Below are 25,772 nucleotides of genomic sequence, written 5' to 3' on the forward strand. Positions count from 1 at the left end.
AGCTGTGGTAGGAGTGTGGGGTTTATTATAAAGGTTGGAAAGGCACGGTCAGCTATGGTGACAAATTTGTCCAAGTGAATTTCCTCCGATCTATCACCTCCCAGGACTCCATCAAGCAAAACCACGTTCACTACGTTCTGGATGGTGCTAAGCGGCGCCTGGTAGACTGCTTCCTAACCGCCTTCGAGGTCAGGGTGAATACTGAGGATTCTCTCTGCATCCCACCCTAGGAGCTGTCCATTCTCTCTGAATGAAGCCTCTGAGCTTCCTTCTCTCCCGGAATACCCAAGGAGGTGCGCGCCTCCCTGTACTGCCCGCTGGGGCCCGAGGCCTGGGCATGCGCACCGGCCCAGCGGAGGGGCAGCGATCACTCGGGTCTCCCCCCCTCCCTTCTCCCGGACCGGTCGGGCTGGTTCCCACACCTGGGGAATCAGCACGTCCCACCCACCCCGGGCCTGGAGCAGCTCAGGATCCGCGCCTCCGCCCTGGTTCCCTGCAGGCTTCCAGCTCCCAGGAGTGGAAGCCGCTACAAAGGGCTGGAGTGAAACGTGTGCAGGATGAGTGAGCCGTAAACCACCAGGGGATCCCGTCTCCCCACAAACCAGCATCTTTCGGAGGAGGCCGGCGAGGGGGAGGAGGCAGAGCGCGGAGCGCTAGGGGTCGCGGGCGCGCGCAGCGGCTGGAGCGGCGGGGAGAGGCCAGGCCACCGCCCCCTTCCCGGCCCGGCACCGCCTCGCCCGCGGCGGTTCCAGGCACCACACTCCCCGCCCGGGCCGCACCGGCTGTCGCAGCAACAAGCTCCTGTGGCCGCCGGCACCGTCCACGGAGGAGCAGCGCCCGCCCTCCCCGCCCCCTCCACCGATTCCCTTCTCGGCGGGGACTCGCCGCCCGGCGGCAGCCCGCGCCTCCTCCTGGTCAACTTTGAGCCGGAGGAGAAGCAACTTTGACAGTGGCTGCGGGTTTCGAGTCCCGATTCTCCCCGGCAGCCGTGGCCTCGCAAGTCGCCTGGGTTAGGGGGGGGAGGGCAAGAGTTTCCTGGGCGCAGCTGTGCAGCGGCTGGCTGTTTTGCAACCTGTTTCCAGCGAGCGGGGAACGGGCTTGCAGCTACTAGTCATCCGAAGGAGGTGAACTTCTTCCCCTTAGCTCACCTCGCCGGCTCCTGGAGAAGCTGTATCGCCAGGATGTAAATAGGCAGAGCCACCGTTACCGAGAAGGCGATCACCCCAAGGCAGGGCGGAGCGTGGGGCTTCGTCCGGGCTCCTCTCAGGCGCAACATTGAATCCACAGTCAGGTGTCGGTTGCAACTTTTCAAGGTCAGCCACCGGGAGCAGAGAGTCCCTCTCGGAGCCTTGGGGCTTCGCAGCGCTCGGGCTGGATTTGGCTGAGACATGCACCGGACGCCAGACGAGGAAGGATCGTAGCGCCGGAGGGTGGTGACCCCCCAATCCCATCCCCCCCAAGCTCCGGGTAATCTCCCGTTCCCCGCTCTCCGGGCGGCCGTGTGTGACATGTGTCTAACTCTCAGCAGCAACTTAGGCAGCAGGTGTCGGTCCTAAGCAGGAGCCGCGGCTGCCGGGCGCACCCTCACCGAGCCATGCCGGGCAGGAGCGCGCCTCTCGCCCGCACCTCGCGGTCGCTGCTCCTGCTCCAGCTCCAGCTCCTGCTCCTGCTCAAGGTTTCTGCCTCTGCTGCTCGCGGGTCCGCCCCTGCGCCCAGGAACGAAACTTGTCTGGGGGAAAGCTGCTCACCTACATTGAACCAGCGGCGCAGCAGGGACGCTTGGGGGCCGGGTCATTCTGCGGGAGCCCCTCCGCTCACCCGCGCGCCCCGGGAGGGGGAGCGAGAAGCCGCGGTGCGCGTGGCGCCCCCGTGGGACCTGCCGGCAACCCGGAGCGGTGACCCGGGTGCGGGCAGAGGGGCGGAGGCGTCGGCGGCGGAGCCCTCGGGACCTCCAGCCAGACCACCTGGCGCCTGGAGGTGGAGAGGTGCCCGGGACCCGGAGCCCCCTGGACCTCTGGGGAGAGGGAACCCCACCGGTCTCCAGCTCTTCCTTCAGACCTCAGAGGAAAAGGAGAAGGGTCCTGGAGGCGCTGGCATTTTCGGGCGCAGCCAGGAGCCCGGTGTGAGGACGGAACCCGGAGCCGGCGACCTTTATTACTGGCCAAGGAGAGCCGGGAGACACCAAGGGTCCCACCACGACTCCCCCTCCAAGACGGGGGGCGAAGGGCGGATGATTGCACCCCCCGGGAGGGCGCTGGCTCAGAATGGGTCCTCGGGTGAAGGGCTCCACGAACGCGAGGATCCCCGCCGGCGAAACAGCACAAACCGGCGCTTGCGCCTGAAGAACCCTTTCTACCCGTTGACCCAGGAGTCGTACGGAGCGTACGCGGTCATGTGTCTGTCGGTGGTGATCTTCGGGACGGGCATCATTGGCAACCTGGCGGTGATGTGCATCGTGTGTCATAACTACTACATGCGGAGCATCTCCAACGCCCTCTTGGCCAACCTGGCCTTCTGGGACTTCCTCATCATCTTCTTCTGCCTCCCACTCGTCATCTTTCACGAGCTGACCAAGAAGTGGCTGCTGGAAGATTTCTCCTGCAAGATTGTGCCCTACATCGAGGTAATGCCTTCCAGAGGGTCTCAAACTATTGGCTTTACCCATTTCCGGGTTTTATAGTATCAGGACTGCTGCTCCAGGGACCTACCTGACTGTTGAACCCCTTCACTTTCTCCTTCATCTCTCTTGCCAATTATCTATCTATCTATCTATCTATCTATCTATCTATCTATCTATCATCTATCTATCATCATCTCTCTATCAATAGGGATAGCTTTGTTCACTCACCTTCATCTGCACTCATCTGCTCCCAGATTGTGCAGTAATTATGATCTCATAATGTGTAGAATTGTTTTGATTTTAAATTTATTTCCCTGACTATAGTGTCACATATATTTCTGATTTGGCACCAAGCAGAGGTTCTAGAGTTAATAAATGGCCAGCGCGTGGTTGTCATGATCAGAACCCAGCAAGAAAAAAACCTGTATAATTTGTCTTCTAGGTTTCCAGGCTCCAAGATGATTTTTCCCCCTCAAGAGATTATTGCATTTTTTTCTTAAATATCAAAATAGGAGTAATAGTTTATTCAACAAAGGAAATCTGCCTTTCTTTGTTTGTCAGTTGGCCTCATGGTATATTAATAACCTCCCAAATTAGTTTAAGTGTCTTTGGCTGTCTGCCATGCTGTCCCATCTAAATTCTCGTGTCATTTCTTGTTTCTTTCTGTTTCCTTCTCAATTTCTCAACACTTTTATTTATTTTGTATGAATGAGCTTAAGCAAAAATAACACTTTGGCCATCCTGGGACAGAATTTATTGAACATTCTCCAAGTACATATGTATGCCATTTGCCATTGGCTATTTTAAGGGGTTGACTCTAAAACTAGAAGGTTTTTTAAGAAGAGGGGCATACATATAATAGGTTCTAAACTTTGGAAACGAAAATCTTTCTGTGTAAAATTTGACTGTTTCATCCTACCGCTAGTGTCCTGCACTGTTATTGTGGCAGCTGGAATGGGCTCTTTAAATGGCCTCTCTTTAAACACCAGCTCTTGGAAGGAGCCCAAGTGCTTTGTTGCCAGTTGTGTCTTTAGCCAGCTGGCCCTTGATTTCCTCCATTCATACTGCTTGTTTCATTTATGGAAGCAGAAGAAGGGAAACTGTAAATATTCCAGAGCCCCTGATCCTGTCTGGCACCAGGGCCAGTGACACTATGTTCAACATTGTTCCAGGGCCTAAGGCTAGGGGATAAGTACACAGAAACAGTACCTACTTAGAAGGACCAAGACAAGAGTCAGTAAATAAGACCCTGTGTTATCCTGGCAGGGATCAGATGCAGAATCATGCCATGCTTGCTAAATCAGCTGTTCCTACTTTACCAGGATCCAGGATTTCTCTTGTTGCCAAGCTCCAAGGAGTTCTGAAATATCCCGTTTATTTGGTAGACCATCCGATGTTGAATTGCAGAGGAGGCAGTTGAATTTATGTTAGTGAATATGTGTCTACCAATTGCCTTTTCAAGGTCCATTTCAATTTAAAATTTCTTTTGTTTAAGAATGTAGAAGAAATTAAAATATGTAAAGAAGAGGCAATAGTAAACTATAAAATGAACAGGGGAGTTACTCCAATAGGAAAGGCATATGTATTGGACATGAAGAAACCTTTATCATTAGAGGAAAAAGTAATAAAGAAGACAGAAAAAATTAAACTGGGGAAAGAAACATTTTTACCAAAGTTCTTGAAAAAAACTTTAAAAGAAAAGAATTCCATCTGAATTCACACAAAAATTGGTTAAATTAGACCTATAAATTGTGAGTGATGGTATTTATTATGTATGGGTTTTCATTTTCATTCTAATTCTAAGAAGTTTTAAAAAATATGTCCTATACTTTCATTTGTATTTCATCTTCCAATTTAATTCTCTGCTCCTTAAGAATACTTGTTTTTACCTCTTATTATATACACTAGGGGTCCGGTGCATGGATTCGTGCACATGGAAAGAAAATTAATTAGAAGAAATATTTTAATATCGCTGTTTGCCCTTTCTCTGTAATAGAAATGTCCACAAAACAACCAAATTCATGATCAACAATGACAGATCAAAACACACACGTGCCATTGGTGCCACTAAGAGCTTTGTATGTACTGCACATATGCGAGTCAACATTTATTTTTAAAATGCCAGTGCTGGTCATATGTACTGGCCAGTCGGTCGGTTGGTCAGATGATTGGACGGATGTAGGGTCAGTCACTTAGCCTTTATATATAAAGATGGTTATTTTTTGGTCTCTGTATTTTTTCTTCTTTATAGACCTACATAAAAAAAAGTTATTGGTACCAGGCTCTATTTTCCCTAGAGAAGCAAAGGTTTTGGGGGAAAAATGATTCACTAATTTTTTTAATTGAAAAATTAGACTACAATATATATTTTTACTGTTAAACTAGTGAGTGAAAATCTCAATCTTTAATCTAAAATGTAGAATATGTTCTCTACATTTCTACCTAATCTTATTTCTCTGAAATAATTTTAAAATGTTTTATCATGCTTTGTGAAAACAATTACAGACAGTCCTTGGGTTACGTTGGACTCGACGTACATTGTTTTGTGGTTATGTCGCCATCTCCCATTTATTTATAAAAAAAAGTTCCATCATTTCGACGTATGTACATATGTGCTTTATGTTTTTTATTATTTATTTACCACAAGTAAAGGTCAGGAATTGTTATCTTTCTTTAAATTATTTTACTGTTTCACTTCATTACTGCTGTGTATGTGCTCCATGTGAGTGACATAGGTGCTTATGTAGGTGGGTTCCGACTTATGGCAAAAGTCACATTTTGTCACACTGTAGGAACATATCTACGACGTAACCCGAGGACCTATTGTATTGGACTACTAACAGCTTCATAATTCCTGATGATGACAATAAGTACAGTCCAAAACCCAAAATAAAGCATTTCTGCCTCCAGGAGACACTGTTATTTTCACAGAAGTCACAGAGATACATTTAGTGCCTGTTCCATCTCAGGTTTCCCCCAAAACAGTTCCTAATGTGGGAATTTGCTTGCAGGAAGTATGTTGGGGTGCACACTCAAGTTCAGTGCCGAGTAAGGAATGGAGCATGCGGGACTGGGCAGAAGGAGAAGCTGAACTGTGATGCAGATGCCACAAAGACCACAGGGAGCCCCAGGTCTGAGGTGGCCCTGCAAAGACATCTGAATGGAGGCACGAGGGCCCACACTCTATGTCCCCTAATGGACCAGTCATTGGATACAAGTGGCTCCCAGAAAGGGGGCACAACCTTGAGCTGGGTGGATCTCTTTGGTCAAGGGCAATTTCTAAAGAGGGATGCAGTTAAGAGCCATCAATCACCAGTAGGGCTAGTGGTTGGGTGAATCAGCACTTCATTAGGGCGGCAATCTGGGTGGGGAACCACAGCCTCCACCACAGTAGCTTTTGAATTATCATGTTAAATTAGAATCAGATGGCATTTCAATCCAACTCCTTGATCTTAGAGATGAAACATGAGGCTCAGAGAAAAGAAATGACCGTCCTAAGTATATACTAGTGTACCGAGTCAGTGGCAATCAGACTCTTTGTCTCAACACTTGATGTTGATGTTTACTATTAGACTAACATCTTTGAGGCAAAAGGGTTCCTTGAGTACATTCATTTTTCTTTCTGTTCTTTGGCATCTTTAAAAAATATTTCTATACCCAATAGATGATTATAAGATAATAGGCTTCAATTGGTATATGATGGCATTTATAGCTTCTTATATTACTAGAGGCCCGATGCACGAAATATGTGCAAGAGCAGGCCTTCCTTCCCCCAACTGCCGGCACTGGCTTCCCTCTGGCACCTGGGACCCAGGCTTCCCTCGCAGCCCCTGCTTGGTCTGGAAGGTCGTCCAGAAGGACATCTGGTCTAATTAGCATATTATGCTTTTATTATCATAGAAGTTTCATCTTGTTTCTCATAAATTGACAGTAAGGTTCTACAGTTGGTAGCATTAAATTTTTTAAAATTGCAATAACACTAGACAACTGCATTTTAAAGCATAATTATTTTAGTGATTAAGTAAAGTTCTATAAGTTATATTTTATGTTCTTAAAATCACAAAGTGTTTTAGATTAGTGAAGAACATTACAACTTTAAACAAATGAAGGTTTAAAGAAATCAAACATTTGTTTAAACTTTCTCCAAAACCCATCTTTTCCCAATCATTTTCCTCTTGACCACAAGACTTCTAAAAATTATTTGAGATTGTACCTCCTTTTATTATCTAGCCTTTGCCTTTTCTTCACTTATATTTATTTTATTTGTTGGCTATTTTCCTTTCTTTTCTTTTTCTTTTTTTTTACCACACACCATCTTATTGATTTACAGTGTTATGATTTACCATTTTTTTTCTGTTTTCAGTGTTATTTCTAATATTTCTCATTTTAAAATTTTATCCATAATTTATTTTTATTGAGGTATTATTGACATATAACATTATATTCGTTTCAGGTATACAACATAATGATTTGATATTTATATACATTGTAAAATAATCACTACAACAGGTCTAGTTAATACTTCTCATATTACATAGTTACCAATATTTTCTTGTGATGAGAACTTGTAATATTTACTTTCTTAGCAGCTTTCAAATATGTGATACAGTACTATTACCTATTATAACCATGCTGTGCATTACATTCATAATGCATTTATTTTATTACTGGAAGTTTGAACCTTTGACCCCCTTCAATCATCTCTTCCACCCTGCCCCCTACTCCTGCCTCTGGCACCCATCAATCTGTTTATAAACTTGGATTTTTTAATTTTGGGTTTTTTGTTTTGTTTTGTTTTGATTCTGTATATAAATGTAGTCATGCAGTATTTGTCTTTCTGTGTGTTATTTCACTTAGCATAATGCCCTTGAGACCCACCCATGCTGTTGCATATGGAAAGATTTTATTCTTTTTTATGCCTGAATAATATTGCATTGTGTGTGTGTATAATAAAAGGCTAATATGCAAATAGACCGAATGGTGGAACAACTGAACAACTGGTCGCTATGACGTGTGCTGACCACCAGGGGGCATGTGAGGAACATGGCGGGTGTTGGTCATGGTGGGATGGTGGAGCAGATGAAGGGGTGGGGGGGCACCAGACCAAGGCAGGGCACCGGTCACTGTCATTGGGGCGAGCCTCTGGTGATTACTGAAAATTCTTTGCTCCTGCGTGCTGCAGTCCCATCCAGCGCTCGCACCTGCTGCCAGCACCAGCTCTGCTCGCATCCACAGCCACCGCTTGCACCCACTGCCAGTGCCCAGTGCTGGTCCCAATCACTTGGTGCCATCAGCGGGTGCGAGCAGCAGTCTGGCCCTGATAGCCCCTGAGGGCTTCTCCAACTCCCCCTGCTCCTGAGGGGTGATCAGGGCAGCAGCTGCTGCTCGCACCCACTGACAGCTCTAGCCCCAATCATTCCACACTGTCAGTGGGTGCGAGTGGGGCTGGTGCCGTCAGTGTGTGGGAGCGATGGCAGACAGGACTGGGGGCTGTGGCGTGAGGGGCCAGGTGGGGGTGCACAGGATGGGCCAAGATCTGCCCCTGTGCCTACTGCAGCCTCACAGCCCACAGTTCCTTTCAATGTGCACAAATTCGTTCACTGGGCCCTATGTATATGCCACATCTCTTTTATTCATTTATCTGTCAATGGATACTTAGGTTGTTTCCATTATCTTGGCAATTGTATGCTGCAATAAACATGAGGGTGTATATATCTTTTCAGTTTAGTACTTTTGTTTTCTTTAGATAATTTCCTAGAAGTGGAATTGCTAGATCATATGGTAGTTCTATTTTGAAATGTTTGAGGAACCTCCATACTGTTTTCCATAGTAACCACAATGCATTTTTATTGATCTTTATAAATCTCCTCTTTTGCATTATTTTCATTTTCTTCCCCCTCCCCCCCCCCCTACAATGTGAGGATTAGTGGAATCTTAAGGAGGTAGTGGAATTTGGGGGTGGGGGTGGGTTTGTATAGAAAAATAGGAGACATTTCTTCAGCAGAAATTATAGATTTTTGCAATTTGTATTCAACTGTTCTTGTTATTTCAATTTGTTGACATAGGCTTGAGGAGAGCACCCAATCCCCAGGATCTATCACTAGAAAGGAAATTTTATCATATTTAATATTGCTTTGAGTGGAAATATACTGGGAACACTTGTAGTTGATAACTTCTTCCTTTTTCTTAATCCGCATTGGAGAGTATTTTTTCCCATTGATATATGTATATACTAGAGGCCCGGTGCACGAAATTCGTGCACGGAGGGGGGTGGTGTCCCTCAGCCCAGCCTGCACCCTCTCCAATCTGAGACCCCTCGAGGGCAGTCGGACATCCCTCTCACAATCCAGGACTGCTGGCTCCCAACTGCTCGCCTGCTGCCTGCCTGATTGCCCCTAACCGCTTCTGCCTGCCAGCCTGATCACCCCCTAACCACTCCGCTGCCAGCCTGATTGATGCCTAACTGCTCCCCTGCCAGCCTGGTCACCCCTAACTGCCCTCCCCTGCAGGGTTGATCGCCTCCAACTGCCCTCCCTTCCAGGCCTGGTGCTTCCCAACTGCCCTCCCCTGCTGGCCATCTTGTGGTGGCCATCTTGTGTCCACATGGGGGCAGGATCTTTGACCACATGGGGCAGCCATATTGTGTGTTGGAGTGATGGTCAATCTGCATATTACTCTTTTATTATATATTTTATTATATATATATATATATATATATTACTCTTTTATTATATATTTTATTATATATATATATATATATATATATATATATATATATATATATATTTTGAAGAGAGTGGAAGGAGGGAGGAAGTGGAAGAGAGAATGAGAGAAAGAAATATGGATGTGAGAGAGACATATTGATTGGTTACCTCCAGAACACACCCAGACTGGGGCCTTAGGGATTGAACCTACAACCCAGATATGTGTCCTTGACCAGATATCGAACCAGAGACCCTTCAGAGCTCAGGCCAATGCTCTAACCACTGAGAATACTGGTCAGGACTAACTGCTTCCTTTTTATTCCAGGATTATGATGCTTTGTGGCTTAGTGATAAGCCCCATAAGGACCAAGGGAAGATGGAGTGTTATGAAAGTGGATAGGAGAGAAGGCATCCTAACATACACATTATTTTAAACTGGTTTATGGGATAGTCATCAGACAAAAACTATACTCAAATCAAGATATGTATGTGGAGAGAGAGAAAGAGGGGAAGATAGAACTAGAGTTAGGGATAGAGATAGAGACAGATGAGATAGAGAGATAGACAGAGAGACACACAGAGAGATGGAATAGAGGTCTGGATTACAGTAGAATAATGGCAGAGGAGTTTCCTATCACACCATCTAACAAATGGTTAAAGCCAATATTCAGGCATTGAACGTGGCAAGTGAAATAGCTCTTTGCTCATTACTTGATGGAAGCCAACCAGAGTCAATGTATCCTCTGAAACAGATTCACTGCTAAATATTTATTTCTTTGGACCTTAATGGGAGGTTTTGAATTATATAGAATCCTTAGTTTAAATAAATCACACCTTCATGGTGTGTGGTAGGGCAGAAGACATCAAATAGTTCTAAGATAATTCCAGCTCTAACTGTATTTTTTACTTTTACTTGGATACAGATTCCTGCGTGAGGGTGGAAAATGAATAAAGGGAATGCATTTCACCAGGGTCTCTGGACTAGAAATGATTTGTGAAAGGTCTAGAATCTCTTGTGATGAAAAGAGCCAGTTTCTCCCAGTGGTTTTAGAAATACTGGCTTTAGAGTGAATGAAACAAATGGCCCTTTCATTGCTTTAAAGATTGTAAGCACCAACGGGTAAGAAAGGAAGGTACTGAGAGCAGAAGATGATAATACCACACAGGTAGGCAATTCTTCACAGGTTTCCCTTGAGTCCCTACATTCATGTAATAGCACATTGATCTTGGCAGATGGTAAATTTGCTTGAGAGTTGGATTAGCCATTAGGTATTCTAATGGACTTTTAAGTGGAAACATACAGTTTTATGAGCAATTTGAAAGTTACTAATATTCTCAGGGAAAATAGAGTCAGTGTGTGAGAATGGTGCTTAAAAAAATTTAATGCTTCCCATTAATCCCTTTATAATTATCTTCTGCATTCCCATGCAAATGAAAATATTTAGCTGATAACTCCCGCAGAAAGGGGAAAAAAATGCTATAGAGTATGCTCTTATTTATAATTCCATGCATGAACAGTGTATGGTGAAGTTTACTGAATTTGGGTTCCATGTAAGAAATAAAAGCTTTATGATATTCAAATGTGAAATTCAAATAATTTTTTCAACTATTGTTTGTAAAAAGAATGTCATAGTTTTCTATAGCTTGTCAATGAGGTATAAACATGAACATGATTTTTCTTTATCTCCCTTCTAGAATTATTAGTTGGCATTCAGTTTTTATGGATTATATATAGAACAGCAGCACCCAATAACTGACTAAAGAACAGTTTGAATAATTCATTTTCTATCATCCCTTTCCATATATGTCATCATTCATTCATTTATTCACTATACATTCATTCATCAAATATTTATTTGGCTTCTGTTTTCTATGAAAGACACTATGTTAGGAGGGGACTGGAGTGGAAGGGGGAGGGGAAGAGCTGAAAAAGTGTCCAGAGACGAATAACATAGAGGAGTCATTGCTACTAATGTTATGGGAAAGTAAAATAATGTTTTCCCACGTGATGAAAACTATAACACAGGTTTAAACAAGGTATTATGGAAGTTCAGGAATGGCCCTGGAATAGGTCAGCTCACAATTATTCTTGGTTATGATCAAAGAAAAATTAAAGTGAAAACTGTGCTCTCTCTTATTATTTTTGAATATTTTTTTACAGTTAGTCATCATAAATGCCATACTGTGGAAAAAAGTTACATCAATGAAAATATTTTAACTCCTGCATTCTTATTTTCTCAACCTCTCCTGGCATAGGAGACCTACAAAAATAATTGGCAAAATTATTTAATCAATATAACAGTCTTTTCTAAATTTTGTTTAGAAAACAGAATTATTCTAAATATTCTTAAATATATAGTTATTATTTAGAATATAATTTCTGAGATAACCATCCTTATTAACCATAGGACATTAATTAAATCAAATTTTAAAATTTTATTTGACTAGCTTATGTAGCAATGTAATAATAGTACATTACACTGAGTCCCTTCCTTCTGAAAATCTTAATGGCATACCTATTATTTAGTTTGACCTTAGAGAACCTAGAAAGAAAGGCTGACTTGGGAGGTACTTTAGACCCTATCACTGAGTGGTGGGAAGGAGAACATGAAGAATGCTTTTCCAAGAACTGGATTAATCTCTCAAGCACACAGTCAGAGTGAGGACTTATCCTGAGTTTCTGAGGGCTGTCAAGTGTCTACAAAGCATCCTTCAAGAGAAAAAAGGAATCAAATATGTCTGCAGAAGCAAAATAGATCTGAGCTTAGATGTCTACCCAAGGTGGAGTAGGTATGGGTCTACCTTGTCCTTGGCCCTTAGGCTGCCTGGTCCTTGATAGAATGTTTCCACCTTTAATAGCTCTTTCTGTGTGCTGCAACTAGACTCAACAGTGTCATATTGGACACACAGGGATCTGCGTTTGGGATGCGGACTGTGGGGAGACAGATGGATGGGCTGCTGTGCAGTGAGGTTTGTCTCTGTCACTGCACTTTTTCTCCCATCCCCAGGGTTCCTCCTGTCCTTTTACTTCCTAAGAATTGACCGCCAACGTCCCATAATTAACTCAACTTTATTGCCAAGACTAACTCTTAAGTATCCTAATTAGAATGGTATTCTTCGTGCCAGAAGAGATGATCTCATCTAAAATTTCAAGGTGGAGTGGAGGAAGGGATCTTGGCAACCTCAACTATGGGGTCTTCCCGTTTGCAAAGTAGATATAGATACTTTCCATTAAACCCAGAATATAATCACAGTACCAGGCTTATTCTTGAGACAGAATATTTTTAGTTTGTGAATGTATAGTAGTTTTCAGTGTTACTTGTCAGCACATTTCAGTGGTTCATAGCATTAATGAGGCCAAGGTCATTGATTTGATCTCTGCCCGGAGTGATTCATTTTTATTATATCTATGACTGTACTTAGGGCCACACTTTTACTCCCTCCTCTTCCTTCTCTACTTTCTGCCTTTCCTCCTACTTTTACTATTTTCTCCTTGGGTCAGATCACTCCCATATAGGAAGAACATCTTGTTAATCAATTCACAACAAGTGTGAGATTTAGAGATATTTGTCTTTTGTAAGAGGTTTGAATGAGCATGAGTTACTACTTCTGAATAGAATACCAAGAAAATTTACAGAGAAATTTTGTCTTCAAATATGGTTTATCGGTATCTTCAAATCATAATTACACAAGCGCAAATGGAGGAGGCCAACTCTAATTTTGTTTTCAGTGTAGGTTTGCCATCATGCAAATTGATGTCATTAGACACAGGAAACACATTTGTTACTTATTCTTTAGAAACTCATCAGAATCCCAAGGTAAAAAAATGAAATTCTAGGTAACTTGACGATTGATGAGAAATATCACAATAATACCAAGCATTGAAAACTGGACTGTGGGTTGGGGTAAATATTATGTTTTGAAATGAATTTCTAGTTATTGAGAATGATTATGGAACATATAACTCCCGTAAGACCTGTTGTTTCCAATAGATGGCTTTTTCATCTTAAGACAAATGATATTAACCTTGCTTCATTTGCATTTTTATACTAATGAGCATTTAATTATACTTATAATTAAATTATAACATTTTAGATGAGTTATAGTAAATATTTCTTTTTACTACAAAAGAAATATATTGTTACAAAACTCAGAAGTCACAAATGGTAGGAAACCTTATGTCAAGGTGCGACTATAACGGTAAAGAAAGATTTACAGAATCAAGACAAGTTTGGGGGTGATCTGTTGGCTTTTAAATAGTCTCAGTTGTTTTTAAAATAAGTAAGAGCATTTTACCAGGCATAAGCAAGACAGGAAGGAGGAGAATGAGGCAGTAATGACAGTTAATGCCTTCAAAATATTTTTCCCTGTGACATTGAGATCATATATAGATGAACTAGATTGGGCACCAGTGAAATAAATGGACATTTAGGATATGTGGTGTATCAGATTGAATCTCAGGGATGCTGGTAAAAGGAGAGTGTCTGTGAACAGCTCTATTTCATTTCAGAGATGTGTGCTGCTGGTGGGGGTGAGGCACATCACTCCTACGCACTCTGTGTGGTTCGGAAACACTAGTGGAGATGTGTCACTGCCGTAGGACCCTGGTTTGCACGCACTCTGAAATGAAGACCTTTAGATAAAGGCCATCTCATTCAAAGCTGTCTGATAAACAGTGGCTCTGAAAAACACGCTGTCCCCACTGGTGCTCAAAGCAGTGTCTCTTCCTGGGGAAGTTGCCCTAAAGTGCTGAAAGGAACAGGATTATGGAAAATGCAGGAGGAAGCCAGAGGCATATAAGCTGCAGCCATTTAGAGTTTTCAAAGGAAAACGCTACCCTGTGCTCCTCCTGCTTTTTTTCCTGACTTGATTGTTAGGCCTGTAACCACGGACTCATAATAGATAATCATTCATGGCCCAAATGAATGGGTTTCCTTAACAATAATGCCCTTGTTTGGAGAGTTACTTGTAAACAAAGGGTAGCACAGAAATAGATGCACTTAAACATCTTTTTGAGGTAAAATATGTTAGGCTAGAGTACAATTGTCATGACTTTGATTAGAAATTTCCCTATTTTATAAAAATCAGTGTATTCCAGTGGCTTTGCTGTACTTAAAGCATGTAGATTTAATTTCATATGAAAGAAATTTTGCTTAGAAGTACATTGGTCTAGCCTTGCTGGTGTGATTCCGTTGTTGAGCGTCGTCCTATGAACCAGGAGGTCACAGTCAGGGCACATGCCTAGGGTTGATCCCCAATAAGGGGCGTGCAGGAGGCAGCCTATCAATGATTCTCTCTCACCATGGATGTTTATTTCTCTCTCCCCCGCCTCCCTTCTTCTCTGAAATCCATAAACATATATATTTTAAAAAAAGAATTACATTGGTCTATTTTACCTCATTAGAGTTATCACTGATTTCTATGAGAAGGTTTAGTAAAAGATACTCTTGACGTGATTTAACAGTTGGACCTCATGTGATCTGTGTTTCTGTTTCACAGCTTCCTCTCAATCATAATACTTTCTTCTTTTTTAATATTTTTAATCCTCACATGAAAACATGCTTTTATTGATTTTAGAGAGATAGGAAAGGAGAGGGGGAGAGAGAGAGAGAAAGAGAGAAAGAGAAACATTGATGTGAGAGAGAAACATCAATCTGTTGCCTCCAGCATGCACCCCGACTTGGGATTTCACCCACAACCTGGGTATGTGCCCTGACCAGGAATTGAACCCATGACCCTTCGGTACACTGGACAATACTCCAACCAACTGAACCACACCAGCCAGAGCCACAATGCTTTCTTATGTGTCTGCAATAAGCTTCTGAGAAATGGAGCAATAGCTAACACAGGATCTTCACAGGTGAATGTCTTTCATAAAGTGTATGCTCTTTGTTCATATCTTTTAGAATGAACAGGGATTTAATGTAGCACCAAGTGAATATGGTGGACCATGTTATCTCACGATGGGAGGTTTTTCTGGCATCAGGAACCTCACCGATTGGGAAGGCCATTTGACACAGGAGCTGCCACTTTCCCACCGGAGAGCTCAACTTTCCCTGCACCTGTGGGTGCCTTGAAGCAATGCTGCAGCCCCCCAAGCCTCCCTGCTCCGATGCTGACCTGGCAGGGGTGGGGAGGACCGTTCCTGCTGTGACTCTGGGATAGAACAACTCTGTTTGAAAGAAAGATTTTAGAGTTGTTTGTTTTGATTCTTCTTGTTTCTGTGTTTTGATGCCAATCCCCTGAAAATGCCCAGTATCTTCTTTCCCCCTGTAGTTAAACATTTCTACGTCCAGCTTTCCTCTGAGGTTGAGGCTCAAAATTAATAGCCTTGTCTATTCAAAGTGTTTACCGTTCTGCTTTTGTGGATGTTAATTATTCCTCCCATTGCAGTTTAATTAATAAGAGATTGCATCTTACTTATTTCATCTCTCAGGATGTTGCTTCAAAGAACTAACCATCTAAGCTAGTGCTTAACAGCTTTACTCCCAAGAGCATATCTCATAGTGATATTGAATTTTAGCAATCAGATATGGTCATTAAATGCAGAAGATCCAGTATTCATGATACAGTTTTATAATTATATATAATTGCACCATTCATCTTGATAGAATTTCTAATGAGCTGTATGTAAACAAGTATATTTAAAAATTGTGATAGAAATATTTTCATGTTACCCCAACGTTTAGCAGTTTTAATTACATGGATACATTTCATATCTGAGTAAGCAGAAATTAGCCCATTATCCATTATCCAAATGATTTTTATCAATTAATATTTGAGGTATGCAGTTTATTCTTTACAGATGTTTAAAGCTTTCTGTAAATGTTTTGGGAAAGTACTGAGCAGGGACTTTGTACCTTTACAGTTCTCTCACATCATACAATTGAGTGCATACGTGAATTTATGGGGAAAAAAATATGTGAAGTAAAAACACTGCAGGCAGTGATGGCAGGAGGGAGCAGATAGACATCTAGGACTGGCATTGGGCTGAGGTTGCTGTGGCAACTGCTTTGTAAGCGCTGTCTGCATTTGGGGCAGCATTTTCCTTGGAGGCTCCTTTAATAACCTCTCTGTAGCTCTCGCGACCTTCCTGGACAGTTCACCCTCTTTCCGCTGGATCTTGATGACAGAGAATACTATCAGAGAGAAGTCCAATTTGAAAACAGGGAGTGGGATGCAGGAGCTTCCTGAAATTAGTCTGGGGAAATTGGGGAAATTGGGAAAATTGGGAAAATTGAGGTTCCTTCAACCAATGCATCATCAAGAATATTACAGATCAGACATGTCGGAGGTTCCGACTCAGGGCTACAGCTTTTGGGACCCTGGCTGCAGAACTGAGCATCTTCAAATGGAAACAGTGGAGAAGAGTTGCCGAACAAAACGTTGGAGCACATGTAAATCTTGCTTAAAATGTGTCCTGGCTTTTGTTATCACGGGAGATGAAATACACACAACCCGAGGAAACCCTGTTTTGCTTTCGAAGCAGTGAACATCTCCTAAGTAAGAGTGAGTGTGTAGCACAGCTTCTGATATCTAGGAGTGGCCATCAAACACACCAGTCTTAATGTATGTCCACCCACAGTCATTTGTTATTACCTCTCAAGAAATGCTTTGCCACTGACTTGTGGTTAGGTATGCAAATGCTAGCTAGCTCTTGTGATAATTGATCCAGATTTTAAATCTCTAGATTTAAAATTAGGGAGAGTAATTGGGGAGAAGATGCTATCCCGGGTGTGTTCTTTGTAAGTAATGATAGAAAACTACCAAGAAAATAGATGTTTTGAGCCTCTGAGAGATTGCCTCTCTTTAGAGTTGCTAGTATTTTTATGTCACCAAGCTATTCTTTTCATAGAAATGTTATTCCTAATTTAGAGAGTGCACAGCATCTTTGTAGCTTTGTATTTGTGGACTGACTTGCGCTATAGAGAGACAGGCAAATGTGCAGAAACATCTGCATTAGTGAAGATCACCCAGAAAGCCATGCTGAGGATTTATGCATATTTGATAATTTGGGAATTTTTGTTTTGTTTTATCTTTTTATAGGAAAGTGAACCAAAATATTTCAAAAGCTAAAATGTAAATGAAAAGTTTCAAAAGTCTCTAAAATAGAATATGTACTGCAATTTCTATATAATACTGTTTGATGTAGACTTTCAGAAAATGCCAAGTCCTTCTCAGATTTTCATTCAAATGTGACAATTACTGATGTTAAAAAAAACATAATCTGATCATAGACAGTCGCACAGTGTAGACCTCAATTTTGTTGTTGTTGTTAATCCTCACTCGAGGATATTTTTCCCATTGATTTTTAGGGAGAGTGGAAGAAGGAAAGACAGAGAGGAACATCGATGTGAGAGAAACACATGTGTTGGTTTGGTTGCCTCCTGCATGCACCCTGATCGGGGCCGGGGCCAGAGAGGAGCCTGAAACCAAGGTACTAGTACGTGCCCTTGACTGAAATTGAACCTGGGACCCTTTGGTCCGCAGGCCGATACTTGATCCACTGAGCCAAACCGGGTAGGGCTAGACTTCAATTTTAAAAATTATTTTGAGCTTTTGGCATCGATGCTAAAAGCTCAAAATAAATTTCCATCAAGGTGAACTTATTAATTTGAGGGTTAATTTTTAAAACATGAATATAAAGATGACTTTATTAGTCATATTAGATTGATATTTCTTATATTGTTTATGGAATACTTTCTGAAGATTTTGTTAATTAGGAATTGTGGTTATAAACTCCATCAAGACCTCTTGATCTGCACTGACCTAGACCGTTGTTAGTCATATTATTTCTTCATTTTTGCTTTTCACATACTTGAACCCCCTCATTATATCTCATTTTCAGACTGTCTTCACCAACAGGAGAATGGTCAGGGCCTGGGTACAATGTCCTTATTTTCCATATTAGAAGTAATAGACACTGACTAATGTGTAGAGTGTAAGAAGAGGAGAGACAACTTGATGTTGGAACTCTCAGGATCCAGAAGGCTTGCTGGATGCTGGAGCTGCAGGAGGAGACCATGACTTCTGCCCACATTGTGTATGAGACTGAAAGCCAGGCTCTCTCTCTGAGCAAGGACTTCCACCACCCGGTGGTCACCAAAACTGAGGTCATCTGGAAGTCATGGATGGTTTCGCTGCGTCTGGAACCAGAGAGATTGAGGAAACACCACAAAGATTTCCTGCTGAGCCCGTGACTGCGCGGGCAGATGCAGAACATGTTTGGGAAAGAACTGAATTATTCTTTGAATCTGTGTCAGGGAAAATTTGATTTGTTGGTTCGCACGCCTGCCAACATAATCCTGCAGATCTTCTCTTTTCTTAATTGGAATGACATTGGGCAGCTATCAAAAACCTGCAAGTAATTCCCAAAGATGTGTAACAGTGAAGAATTCTGGGGGAAATCTAGAACTTTACAGAAGAAAAATGCTTTTGCTACAAAGATGATAGGTATAATCATTTATAAGATGCTGCTGGCTTTCACCAAAATGAAGCCCAACAGAAGATCACACAGAGAAGACAGGTGGCATTTTTCTAAACTTTACTGAAGTTACCAAAAAAAAAAAAAAGGATTTAAACTGAACTTTCATGTAACAGTTACTACCATTAAGACCTTGCCTGTAGCTGAGACTACAGGCAAGCAATTATCTGGTTGTGGTTTCCGTTGGTAATTTGTTTAAGAAAAACCCTCTTGATTCTGAATATTGTTCTGAAAATAAACTTATTTTCTCTCCAAAAAATAAAAAAAAAAACCCACAAGGCAAGTTGCCATGTTCTGGGGAGAGTGACAGCTTGAATGCAGTACATAAACAACTCATGGTTTGAGTGCTAAAATTGTTATAACAAATGGCTTTCCTTTTGTCAACATGATCCCTTTGAGTTCTAAAAAATTAGATATTTGCATCATATATATGTAGTCCCTGCCAAGGCATGACCTATAGCTGTGCTTCTTACACATTTCCACTAGCGGAGGGCAAAGGAAATGCATATACCCAGGTGCCTGGGGTGCAACCCAAAGCATGCCATCTATGTAGGGAGTTTTCTTTTAGTCTCCTGTTTTCTCTTAATCCTTATGAATATTTTACCTTCTATTTATTGTCCTTGATTAAATATATAAATAATGACCACATTTATTTTTAAATAATCCTTTATTGTTGAAAGTATTGCACATGTCCCCCATTGACCCCTCCAGCCTGCTCCCATCCCTCGTCCCAGGCTCTCACCACCTCATCCCCATTGTCTGTGGCCATGGGCCATGCATATATGCAGACAACGTTCTTGGCTGATTACTTCCCTCCCACCCACCCTCCCTCACCTTCCCTCCAAGATTCGTCACTCTGTTCCATGCTTCTATGTCTGTGGACCCACTCGGTTCATCAGTTTATTTTGTTACTTAGATTCCACTTATGAGTGAGATCATGTGATGCTTGTCTTTCTCTGACTGACTTATTTCACTTAGCATGACACTCTCCAGGATTAATGACCACATTTATTAAACATTAAATCACTTCCGTTTCCCCCAAAATGGTTGAGTAAATTTGATGCTCCCAGATGGTCACTGTGAGAACCAGCTTCCCTCTTCTTGGTTGACTATGGCCTCCTTGAGTGAGAAAACTGCTTCTTATTCCTTTCTATATCCCCAATATCTGGCAGAGTACTGGGCATAGAGTCACTATTAATAAATGTGTGCTTGTGTTTAATGTATGCCTATGTCCCTTATTAGAGTACTAGAGGCACGGTGCACAAAATTCGTGCATGAGGGGGTGTCCCTTAATTCAACCTGCACCCTCTCCAATCTGGGACCCCTCCAGGGATGTCCAACTGCCCGTCCCTGGGATCGGGCCTAAACGGGCAGTCGGACATCCCTCTCACAATCCAGGACTGCTGGCTCCCAACTGCTCGCCTGCCTGCCTGCCTGATTGTTCCCAACCACTTCTGCTTGCCAGCCTGATCACCCCCTAACCACTTCCCTGCCAGCCTGATTGATGCCTAACTTCCCCCCTGCCAGCCTGGTCACCCCTAACTGCCCTCCCCTGCAGGCCTGGTCACCCCCAATTACCCTCCCTTGCCAGCCTGGTCCCTCCCAACTGCCCTCCCCTGCAGGCCATCTGTGGTGGCCATCTTGTGTCCACATGGGGACGGCCAGCTTGTGTGTTGGAGTGATGGTCAATTTGCATATTACTTCTTTATTATATAGGATATGTATGATGTTCAATAAATATTTTATATAGAATATTGAATGATAGTATGTTTGCACTAGGAACATGTATTTTTATTCTTGTAAAAGCCTCTGTGTGAAAAAAATATGTACATGTTTTTGGTTCTTAACTTTCAACTTGACTTATTGAGATGTCTAGACCATATGGGTGCAAGAGCAGTTCTTCTTTGAATACAGTGCTCTATGTGGTCAGCATCAGTGTTTTCGGATCTGAAGTTTTCCTGTGGCTGAGTATTTAGACATTCTATCTGGTTTCTTTTTGCTTTTTTTTTCATGGTTATTTTTTATATCTCCTATTTTCTTTGATGTCCCCTCATTATCTCATATTTCTTTCAATTTGATGAGCATATTTATTTCATGATAATTGCACTTCTGTCTGATTCTGTAACTTTTTTCCTTTGGCACATGAGCTCAGAGTGGTGGATTGGTGCATATTGTGATTTTTATTATTTGTTTATTTATTTTAAAATATGTATTTATTGATGGTAGAGAGAGAAGGGAGAGGGAGAGAGAGAGAAAAAAAATCCATCAGTTGCCTCCCATACGCACCCCAACCAGGGACTAAACCACAACCTGGATGTGTGCCCTGACCGGAATTGAACCAGTGACCTTTCAGTGCAGGACTAGTTCAACCAATTGATCCGCACCAGCCAGAGCCATATTGGTATTTTTAATTGTGAATTCACGTTCCCTGGAACTTTATCTGTGCGATTTCTTTGAGGCTGGTTTTAAAGTGACTTCATGTTCACTTTTCCAGTGCCTGGGATGATTTTAAACTGCATTGTGGATTTCTCTGAGCCACGTAGCTGGTGTGATTTCTGGCTCTAGTCCAGTGTGAATTCAGGCTTCTGGTTGGAATTTGCCCATCCTCTTCAACTCCCCAATTCACCTAGAACCAAATCCTAAAATCCAGACAGGTTCCCCCACTATCTGGCTTGTTGTTTTTTTTTTTCTCTTTATAACCATGAAATGTCACTATTCGGGGCTTTCCAAATTCACAAGGAATCTTTGACCTAATCCCCACTCCCAGTGGCCACAGTTTTGTTTACTATCTATGTACTTATGCACCTGGTTTAAATGACTTGGAAATCTCGTCAGGATTAGCAGATGCCACTAGGGCAAATGTGCAGCATGGGGTGGGGGTAGGGGTTGGAGCCCGTGGGTGAAGGGGAATGGGGGGGGGGGGAGTTTACTGACCTGTTTGAAGTTTGTTTTCTCTTTGATTATGACCTCTGGAGAATTTCCTTTTTTTGTTTCCCATAGATATATGCAAACAATAATATTAAAATACTTTCATTTATATTTAGGAGAAATTGGAAGAGATTTCTACTCATATCTAGTTTGTTGGAAACAATAACTCTTGAACATCTGCTGTGTGTAAGGCATGCTAATGACCCTCACACTGGACAACATGGCCATCCTCTTCACTAATGACAATGGGATACACTCAGTGATCCTTACTCCTTCTCTAGTCAGACTGGTGGCAGGCATTTTCATGATGACCGAAATTCTTGGGGTCTCTGTGTTCTTATCTATAATTAGGGGCCCGGTGCATGAATTTGGACCCAAAGGAACTATGGGTTTTAAAGCTGCAGTGGGCACAGGGGCGGGTCTCGGCCCCTCCTGCCGTGGCCCCTGGTCCCCTGTCTGCCAGCAGCCCCGCTTCCGCAGCTGCTGCTCTGACTCGCTGATGGCGCCAGCCCTCCTTGCACCCGCTGAAGGCGCAGAGTGATTGGGGCTGGCGCCAGCAGCAGGTGCAAGTAGCGGCTGCTGCCCTGATTGCCCCTCAGGAGCAGGGGGAGGTGGAGAAGCCCTCAGGGGCGATCGGGGCCAGCAGCCACCACTCACAACTGCTGATGGCGCCGAATGATCGGGGCCGGTGCTGGGCGCGAGCGGGGCTAGCACTGGCAGCAGATGCGAGTGCAGGGCAGGACCACGGTGTGCAGGAGCAAAGAGTTTTCAGTAACCACGAGAGGCTCGACCGGATGACAGTGACTGGTGCCCCGGCTTGGTCTGGCGCCCCTGCTCACCTGCTCCACCATCCCGCCGTAGCTGACGCCCACCATGTTCCACACTCTACCGCCTGCTGCCGACGCCCACCATATCCCCCTGGTGGTCAGCGCACGTCATAGCGACCGGTTGTTCGGTTGTTCCCCCGTTTGGTCTATTTGCATATCAGCCTTTTATTATAAAGGATAAAATGGTGTTGGACTAAATGACCTTTACAGATCCTTCCAGCTCTAAAACTTTTTGACTCTATGCCTCTGAACCACTACATCAGTGATGGCGAACCTATGACACACGTGTCAGCACTGACACGCGTAGCCATTTCTGATGACACGCGGCCGCATGCCGAGGATGAAACATTTGCTGCTCCTGAGGATGAAACATTTGCGAAATAATGTATTTTCCTTAAAGTGACACACTACCCGAGTTATGCTCAGTTTTTTGGCGAAGTGTGACACACCAAGCTCAAAAGGTTGCCCATCACTGCACTACATTTCCCCCCTCATTTTCAATTTTCCTTCTTACAGTGATATGACCCGTATTCTGTGTTCCTCCCACAGGTTGCTTCGCTGGGAGTCACGACCTTCACCTTGTGTGCTCTGTGCATAGACCGCTTCCGGGCTGCCACCAACGTGCAGATGTACTATGAGATGATAGAAAACTGCTCCTCCACAACCGCCAAGCTGGCTGTCATATGGGTGGGCGCCCTCCTGCTGGCGCTTCCAGAAGTCGTCCTTCGCCAGCTGAGCAAGGAGGACTCGGGCTTCAGTGGCCGCGCCCCCGCGGAACGCTGCGTCATCAAGATCTCCCCGGACCTGCCCGACACCATCTACGTCTTGGCCCTCACCTACGACGGCGCCAGGCTCTGGTGGTATTTCGGCTGTTACTTCTGTCTGCCCACGCTGTTCACCATCACCTGCTCCTTGGTGACGGCGCGGAAAATCCGCCAGGCGGAGAAAGCCTGCACCCGCGGGAACAAGCGGCAGATCCAGCTGGAGAGCCAGATGAACTGCACGGTGGTGGCCCTGACCATCTTGTACGGGTTCTGCATCATCCCCGAGAACATCTACAACATCGTTACCGCCTACATGGCCACCGGGGTTTCCCAGCAGACCATGGACCTGCTGCACATCATCAGCCAGTTCCTGCTGTTCTTCAAGTCCTGCGTCACGCCGGTCATCCTCTTCTGCCTGTGCAGGCCCTTCAGCAGGGCCTTCATGGAGTGCTGCTGCTGCTGCTGCGACGAGTGCGCGCAGAAGTCCTCCGCGGCCGCCAGCGACGACAATGACAACGAGTTCACCACCGAGCTGGAGCTGTCCCCGTTCAGCACCATCCGCCGCGAAATGTCCACCTTCGCTTCTGTCGGGACTCATTGCTGAAGGACGCTGGGTTTGGTTCGATTTTTTTTATTTTTTATTTTCATACCCCGGGAAAGGTTTTACTTCCTATTTTTTTCCTGACTGGGAAAGACATGCAGACAGAAGAGAGAACTATTAACTGCCGTAGAACTGATTTTGCAAATTAATATTTGTGCTTTGGAAAAAAAAAAAAAGGTTTATATTTAGTTATTTAAGAAGTCTGAGGAGGCCAATAGTTTTAGATAATGTTATCTGGTATGGTGCTAATATTTTCTTTTGGGGAAAAAAAGTTCTCGCACCTTAACGAATTGCTAATTTTCTTTCTTTTCAAAATATAATCACTGTAAGTTGATGATAGCCATGTGATTTTGTAGGTTATATTACGTTTGAGTTGTAATTGAAAGTATATTGTATATATTCTATATCATGAGATGATTTGTAGATAAGAAACATTCACAAAGTAGCACCAAATAAATGACACTTTATTCTTTAATACCATTGTCAATCTACTTTTAACCAACTTTCAATAAATCTTTCAATTGCCTTAAATGCACAATCACTGGTTCTATGCACAATTTAAAAATGGCCTTAGTGTTTTATAATTTTATTTTCCTTTAAGGCAGGTCATCACTGTGTTATAAAGTGTTCTTAATACCGTAGTACTGTTTTATATGCATGGCTCAGAAAACTATATCCTATGTTAAAAGAAATTGTATTTTAATATTTAGATACAGATGTAAAATTACTTCCAAATATTTACAAAATACAAATAAGCAGACAGCAGAGTAGGAAGAAACTATCTTTTTTTTTTTGTTTTTGTTTTTAATTTATCTTTCAACTAGCATGTAGACCTGTAGGGTTTCCTATAAGAAATAATGAGCTGAATTAAGGACTAAAATACAATGCACTTGTCACCCACTTCTCTCTGAACACTGACCTCTGTAGCGCTGTGACTGTTATGTGAAGCACTCTGAATGCTAATTTCTCTCCTTTTAAACAATGAACTTGATTAAATCTGTGTGATTTCATGTCTATAAGTAGACTGAAAGAACAGTAGTGGAGTAATAAAATATTTGTATATCTTGATTAGAACACTTGAATATTCAAATGCTACCTTTGAATTGGCATTCTGTAAACTTCCAACAAAAAGCAAACCCTCTGCATCTGAAGAATTTGAATTCCTTAAGGAGTTCAAGTTGCAGCAGCTGTGTAGCATGCCTGGCAGGTGGGACACATGTCTGAATCCGATGGCAGAGACGGTGACCTGGTGACACAGTGTGGCAGTGTGGAACAGTGTCTGTGTGTTCAGAAAAGGCGGAGCGGGGAATCCTATGTTCTGGCTGGAAACCACCCTCTGTGCTTTCTGCTGGTCAGTTTCGGCACTGTTTGGCATAGCTGAGTAGCACCGTCTTTCTTTTAGGTTATAACGTGGTGTTTTTTTAAATCATTACATTTTAGTGCTAGAAAAATAAAGATACTTAATCCAGACTTTTCATCTTTCACATGAAACCCAGATTCGGTCAGTGCGCAGAAGACCTCCTTTTCCTCAGTCAGTACTGTTCAAAGGGATTCTCCCCGCTCTCTGTGTGTATTCGGAGGGATGTGAAGGAGAATAAGAACAAGGCATCGTGGCTTTACAGATCCCTGTAACAGGTCTTTGGAAAACTTCTCAAGGACGTTTGAGCTAGGTTTTGGCCAGTGCACAGATCAGCAGTTGTGATGCCCCAGTGTCTCTCACAATATTTACTCAACTTCATAAATACAGAAACATTGGCTGGGCACATGGTATAGAAACGGTTCTATGCTATTACCTGCTATAAAAGTATACAGAGCTTAGGGTCAGACTTTACAAAACCAGGCGA

General features: G+C 43.2%; 1 protein-coding gene across 1 annotated transcript; it reads left to right on the forward strand.

Moving 5' to 3' along the window:
* The first annotated feature begins 775 nt into the window (after positions 1-775).
* GPR37 (G protein-coupled receptor 37) lies at positions 776-24,403 on the forward strand. Its single transcript, XM_008154066.3, has 2 exons — positions 776-2,623; positions 23,113-24,403. Exons 1-2 carry the CDS (start codon positions 1,595-1,597, stop codon positions 23,929-23,931), a joined length of 1,848 nt encoding a protein of 615 aa, XP_008152288.2. The 5' UTR covers positions 776-1,594; the 3' UTR covers positions 23,932-24,403.
* Positions 24,404-25,772: the final 1,369 nt, after the last annotated feature.

The sequence above is a fragment of the Eptesicus fuscus genome, chromosome 14 (genome assembly GCF_027574615.1).
Source record: "Eptesicus fuscus isolate TK198812 chromosome 14, DD_ASM_mEF_20220401, whole genome shotgun sequence".
In the NCBI taxonomy this organism is placed as follows: domain Eukaryota; kingdom Metazoa; phylum Chordata; class Mammalia; order Chiroptera; family Vespertilionidae; genus Eptesicus; species Eptesicus fuscus.

What these genes read in the sequence shown, in the direction of transcription:
- GPR37 (XM_008154066.3), top strand. Translation starts at nt 1,595, where the DNA reads ATGCCGGGCAGGAGCGCGCCTCTCGCCCGCACCTCGCGGTCGCTGCTC. An exon ending in AGATTGTGCCCTACATCGAG is followed by an intron (nt 2,624 to 23,112) that starts GTAATGCCTTCC and finishes TTCCTCCCACAG; the next exon opens with GTTGCTTCGCTGGGAGTCAC.